Genomic DNA, 7031 nt, shown 5'->3' with positions numbered 1-7031 from the left:
TATTTGAAGGAAATATTATCCGAAATGGCCCTTTTATACGTTATTATACAAGGTTATACATTGTTTACAGTAAGTGTATAATATTATATATCGTATGTATAAACATTGTTGCAAAATAAAAGTTGGCTATGCTCATGTAAATAAAAAATATCGCTACGTGGATGTAATATTTTATGCTGAATTGTAAATTATTGAAATTATCATTATAATATCTCACAAAATTATGGCGTGCCCTTGAAAAGTAATGCCCAGTATTTTGAAGGGAAAAAATTAGAGCCCGTTTGGCTTAGCTGATTTTATATAGCTAATAAGTACTTTTAAGTGTTGAAACTGACTTAATAAATGAGCAATTACGTGTTTGAATAAAAGTACTGAAACTGATAAGAAACAACTGAAGTGTTTGATAAAAAAGTGTTGATAATCATATTTTTCGTTAAAATGATTTTAATGTCCTTAAAGTTATTTACAATAATAAAAACGTAATTTTTAGAAAATCTTATATTATTTCAAATATGGAATAATTTATATCTCACTTTATTTTTAATAAAAAATTGATTAGATAAAATTATTTTTATATATAAATTATCTTATAATTAGCTAAAATACAATATTAAGTACATGTAACATTTAATACGACACACGTGCAAGTTCACGACAAAAACGTATCTTATTTATCACTGCTGCAATTATATACTAAAAATAAAAAGAATACATGCAACAAAAGCATAAGTAAAAAAAAAATACATATATGACATTAATATATAAAGAAGGACAAAAAGAGATGAGAGGTTCAAGAGAAATTGCAAAATACACCAGGATGCATCTTCATAAAACAATATGCAAAAGAAGAATAAATTTATTACCCCAAATAATGCCAACGAGAATCTATAAAACTATTGTTAACGTTTAAGGTTTCGAGAATAATTTTTGTTTGGAGAATTTGCAAAACTAATGCTAACGGGTTAGGGGTTTTGATTTAAGAAAACATATTTAAGGGATTACATGAGAATATTAGGGATAAAATTGTAAAAGGATCGGTCAAACCAAAAGTGCTTATAAGCTATAAAATAATAAGTTAGGAATGACCAACTTATGACTTATAACTTTATGTAACTTATAAGCACTTTTCATGTTTACCAAATATGCAGATAAGTAAAAAAGTGAGTATAAGCAGGTTTGACCAGCTTATAAGCGTAGCCAAATGCCCTCTTAAAAACCATCTCATTTGAAAGGAAATTCGTACAATTTCTTCATTTTATTTTTTGTGCGAATTGCCCTTTAAATGCACTGGTATTTAATTTCCCCCCTAAAATTGCTGGTCTTTAATTTTTACCATTTGCTTAAAAAAATAGCCAAAAATATTCCGAGGTTCAGGTTCGAATTCCTGCTAAATAAAAAAAAGAATGAATGTCGCTAGATAAGACTTTTCGAAGAAACTTTGCCTTAAGGCCTAACTTTTGCCTGAATAGGCCCAATTTTGGACAAAAGTTAGGCTTTAAGGCCAATTTTTGGCTAAAAGTTTTGCTCGAATAGACCTGATTTTGCTACGAAACTCTATTTTTTTTTATTATATTGGAATTCGAACCCAGAAACTCGAGATATTAGGCGAAAGATATTAGGCGGAGCGCAAAACTTTGACCACCCGAGGAAGGACAATCGTGCAAATTAACCTTTATTTGCCGGATGGAAGAAACATGGGATCTGTGCTGAGGCCCAAAAACATTACTACTACACTGTAACGCCTCATTTCTCCATTGTTGAGGGTTGAAGCTGCAACACACGCAGAGTACTTCATTCTCAGGTTCATCTTCCTCTCCAATGTTTTCTTCATTGCTAATACAACTCATCTGCTTTTATGCTTCTGTTCAATCTTGAAATCAACATTCTATTTTTAGTTTCTTGGTATTATTAAATCTCCTGAAATTGTACTTGGTTTTGCTTAAAACTTTATGGGGGTGTTAGTTGGTGTTTGGCCATAGATTCCAAATATTTTTATCTTTATTTGGAATTTATGGGGTTGGAGTTGGAGTTGAAGATGGATTTGTGTTTGGTTATAATTTTTGCAAAGAATATTAGGGATAATATCTTCTATGCCAAATATTGATGGCCAGATGCTGAGTTTCAAAAGTAAAAAGTGAGTTGTATTTTCCAAATTTGAAGTACAACTTTTAAGTTTGATTTGGAATTTTCATGGCCAGATACTGAGTTTCAAATAAAGTGAAAAAATGTTCTGGAAAAAAAAGGGGAAAAGGGTCAAAACTACCCCTCTACTTTAGAAAAAGGGCTAAAAATATCCTTCGAACTTATTTTGGATCAAAAATATCCCCTCATCCTTAAAGTTTTCAAATATACCCCTATCTTGACAGAAATTATCCTCAAAATAACCTGAGATCATTTTTTAAACCCGCTTCATCATTTAAACCCGACTCAACTAAATAATAACTCATAACATCCCCTTATTCCCTCAAACTTCAAACCTACATATTGGGGGAATAAGGGGATCTTATGAGTTATTATTTAGTTGGGTCGGGTTTAAATGATGGAGCAGGTTTAAAAAATGATTTTGGGGGATAATTTCCGTCAAGACAGGGGTATATTTGAAAACTTTAAGGATGGAAGGGGTATTTTTGACACAAAATAAGTTCGGAGGATATTTTTAGCCCTTTTTCCAAAGTAGAGGGGTATTTTTGACCCTTTTCCCAAAAAAAAAAAGTGAATAATTTTTATGGTCAGACGAGTCCTTAGTGAATTTTGTTAGATGAAGTGGTGTCGGATGACACCCCGTCAACAAGTTGTCTCCCTCACCAGACTAGGCAGTGGTAGAGGCACAATGAACCAAGTTGTGTCATACGATACTGTTTTGCTGAAAAAAATAGTTACATAAATAATATCTTGTCAAAAGATTATGTCTATATTACGTATTACAGACATATGTTACATATTGAACACCTTTAATATATAGATTATATGAATTCGAACACCCTTGACAAAATTTCTAGCTCCGTCACTGGTCTATACACATATTAAGTTTAAAAATTACTGCAAACTAATCATCAATGTGGAATAAGAACCCACAGACCCTGAGCCCAAAGTCGTATATATAAGTCGAATTGTGACAATAACTTGACACCGCTTACACAAAACCAGTGTACACCACTGTTGTGATATCAAAAACAACATTTAGATGTTCAAGGAAGTGTCAAATAGTACCAAGTGATAGATAATGTTACAAATAGAAAAAAGAATCTGCATCGGATCTCAGATGAAAACTAGATCCATAATTTAAATATAATGCACCTTTTCTTTTGTTCTTAGAGTCGTGCCATGTTAATTTAACAATGTGAAAAGCAGCTGCTGTAATGACCCAATTTTTAAATAAGGGTTATTTGGTAATTTAGCTAAAAGGGGATTTTTTTTAAAAAACAAAATTGAAATTTAAAGGAAAAGAAAGAAAGAAAGTGGGCCAAGCCCAAAAGGGAAAGGAAAAGAAAGTAAATAGTTATAAGGTCGGATGGACTAAGCCATCAAATGTTTTATTATTACTAAGTTGTGGAGCCATAAATAGAATGACAATTTTATTATTACTAAGTTGTGGAGCCACTAACAATTCATTGAAGTTTACAATTCAATAATTAATAATAAAGGCAAAAAATGTATGAAATGGTAAATGATCTCTTGATTTTCCAAACCGTACCAATAAAAATGGACATCTATTTTTTATATACTGGACGAGGAAAAACGGACGGATGGAGTAAGAGAAAGTAATGAAATGCTAATCAAGAATTAAGGCTAAAAATAGGATAATTACTCGTAAACCGGCGAGAGAGCTGCCATAAGTTTTGAAAAGCTCAACACGCAAACTGTTTCACATCTGATGGTGTCCATCAGACTTTATAACTATTTACTTCCTTTTTCTTTTCCTTTTCCTTTTAGGCTTGGCCGAGCCGAGGGTCTTTCGGAAACAGCCGTCCTACCTTGGTAGGAGTAAGGTCTGCGTACACTCTACCCTCCCCAGACCCCACGTTGTGGGATTTCACTGGGTTGTTGTTGTTGACTTGTTGTTGTTGTTCCTTTTAGGCTTGGCCCACTTTCTTTCTTTTCTATTTTTTCCCCTTTAAATTTCGTTTTTAAAAAAAAAAAATCCCCTTTTAGCTAAATTACCAAATAACCCTTATTTAAAAATTGGGTTATTACAGTTGCATGCTGTCCATGTAGTGTTTACTTTCACCAGACAGTTTGGAGATTTCTTACCTATTGTATTCTTGTTTATTTTCTGCAGATTCTTGTTGGCAATCATTTAATATGATACCTTCTAATGGCCAAAAACAAGGCTTACCTTCCCCTCATGTACTTAGCAACCTTCCTGAGAGTGTAATCGATGAAATTTTAATGAGGTTGCCTTTACGAGATGCTGTGAGGACAAGCATCTTATCAAAGAAATGGAGATATAACTGGTGTAGACTTCCACAATTGAAACTTGATCAAACACTTTGGAAAACAGTAGAGGACTTAATTTCCCCTACAATTGGATTTACTAACGTTCTTTGTCACCTCTTGACCCTTCATACTGGACCAATTACCAAGTTTACCCTTGACATTCCTGATCTTAAATCATGTCCTAATATTCACCACTTGATATATTTCCTCTCTAGGTATGACATTCAACATTTTGTTCTTAAACCTCCGTTAGGTGACCAATACAAACTACCTTCGTCATTTTTCACATGTCTGCAACTGAGGCATTTGACTCTCCATAGGTGTCTCATACGTTCTCCACCACTCTTTAAGGGATTTGATAGGTTAATTGGCCTAGAACTAATTGAAGTCAGAATTTCTTCAAAATTGGTTGGAAGTTTAATCTCCCATTGCCCGTTGCTTGAGCATTTGGTGCTGGAAAATGACAAATTTTCGGACCTCATTGAATTTAGTGCTCCCAAGCTGAGGTCATTTTTCTTCATAGGCAATATAAATTTTTTACATCTAAAAAATGTCCCTCTTCTTTCCAAAGTTTCATATAAGCCTACATCATTCTTTTTGGAGGCAGAACGTGATCTTGCCGAGATTTTTGAGTCTATTCCTGCTCTCGAGAATCTCTGCTGGAATCAGGACTATGTCGAGGTAATGTTGCTTGATGACTTAATTGTTATGCAATTTGATAGATTACCATCTTTTGGGCTTTGAGTCATCCTGATTTTTGACATTTTCTTCCTAGGCCGATTATGTTGGACAAGCTGAAGTTATACCAACAAGGCTTCCCTCTTCTCTTAACTGTCTTAAACGCCTTTGCCTATCTTGGGTTATTCTGGGAGAATTCGTTGTGCTTTCATTTGCTCTTTGCTTGATAAGAAGCTCCCCAAATTTAGAAGAAATTGAAATTGAGGTTGCTAATGATGTGTATTTCTCTCTCTTTTATATGTGTTTTTCGGATGTAATGACTTTCTTGTTTTGCAATGCTCATAAGATCTTCAATTTCAAATTCAGACTGATGGGTTTTTCTTGATCTCTCTTAGGTGTGTGTTCTTAGAGATGAGATCTATTATGAACCCGTGCCCCGGGATGCTGTTGATGAGATTCCTGCAAGCTTCTCAAATATGACATTTAATCACCTCAGGACAGTTAAGATTTACAATGTAGCAGGAACCGAGGCTGAAATGCAACTTATCAAGGTTTTGTTGGCCAAGTCCCCAGCACTGGTCAGAATGTTAATCAAGCCCCGTAGAATGAAAGATAAAAAATCTCTCAAAGTACTCGCGGAGATAACAAATTTTCCTCGGGCATCATCTAAAGCCCACGTTGTGTATAATGTAGATTAGTATCCATATCATAATCCTGCTTAACCTTCACAAGTCTTCAATCGGATCATGATTTTTGGCTAAAATGTCTTGGAAGTTGAAAATGTAAATAGAAATGAATGTTGATACAGTCTAAGGCTGTGTTTTGCCTTTCCCATAAGTGAATCTGGTCGAACGTTTTGACTAATCTTTTTCATAATGCTAAGTTTGAAATGGTTTTTAATTTCATGCTTGTTATTGATTGATCTAAGAAATGAGACGTGACATGAATTGATACTGGTTGTTTGTTATAAGTATGTTGTGGGTTAATTCTCTACTTGATGAGATAACTGTAGCGATCATGAAGCATTCTCTCAAATCTTGAAAAATTTGCCAGGAGGTTTCGGAGTAGTATGAATTTATTAGTACTTCACTAGGTAGCACTTCTATGCAGGGGCGGAGCAAGCCCTTTGGGGTGGGTTCGGTCGAATCCAGTAACTTTGGTCCGAATCATATATTTGTATTAATTTTTTTGTCAAATATGTACAAATTATTAATTTAGAATCCAGTAACTTTGAAGAATTAGGACCTCGAACTCACAAATTTTAAATTTTGGCTCCGCCTCTGTTGATATGCAGCTTGTTATGTAGCTCATGTTTCTTATGGATTTTTTCTGTTTTTTGATGCCACACACCAGTTGATGTCTTTCATTTTGATCTAATCTTTTGAAATAACTACTGTAAATCAGTCATTTTGGAGAACTATCCATTTAATGCAGTGTGATTAGATAATTGAAGAGTAGCAACAATTAGTAAAAAGTATTTGGCGTACATTACTACTATATATATAAGGGAGAATCTCCATTTTTTGTAGTCATCACATGATTTTTTTTGTCTTTTTTTTTTTTACCCCTAATTGAAGTTTTTATGACTTAGTAAATATTCACACATTTTTGTAAATTCTAAAAGTTTTAAGGGCTTTTTTCATGCCACTGAAATGATGATGCCATGGATAAGGTTATAGTGATCTCCACACTCACACATATTTGAGTTCTTTTTTGTGAAAATATTATTAATTTGTTTTAAATAATGTTTTTTATTAGAGATATGTAAATAATTATCCTGTCATTCAAATTATATCTTAATATAAGCTTAATTATTGAATTAAAATATTATTCTTATAATATTATATATTATTTATTGATGTTATTACCATTTATCGTTTTCTATTTTAAATTTCCATTCGTCCGATTAAACGTAT

The 7031-nt window shown here is 33.1% G+C and overlaps 1 protein-coding gene across 1 annotated transcript; it reads left to right on the top strand.

The window, feature by feature from the left end:
• The first annotated feature begins 771 nt into the window (after positions 1-771).
• On the top strand, positions 772-5979 carry LOC132641878 (F-box/FBD/LRR-repeat protein At1g13570-like). Its single transcript, XM_060358970.1, has 4 exons — positions 772-1801; positions 4280-5118; positions 5213-5380; positions 5511-5979. Exons 2-4 carry the CDS (start codon positions 4303-4305, stop codon positions 5811-5813), a joined length of 1287 nt encoding a protein of 428 aa, XP_060214953.1. The 5' UTR covers positions 772-1801; positions 4280-4302; the 3' UTR covers positions 5814-5979.
• The last annotated feature ends 1052 nt before the right edge of the window (positions 5980-7031 follow it).

This window comes from Lycium barbarum, chromosome 5 (assembly GCF_019175385.1).
Source record: "Lycium barbarum isolate Lr01 chromosome 5, ASM1917538v2, whole genome shotgun sequence".
Taxonomy (NCBI): Eukaryota; Viridiplantae; Streptophyta; class Magnoliopsida; order Solanales; family Solanaceae; genus Lycium; species Lycium barbarum.
This window is presented reverse-complemented; position numbering and strand designations above follow the sequence as displayed.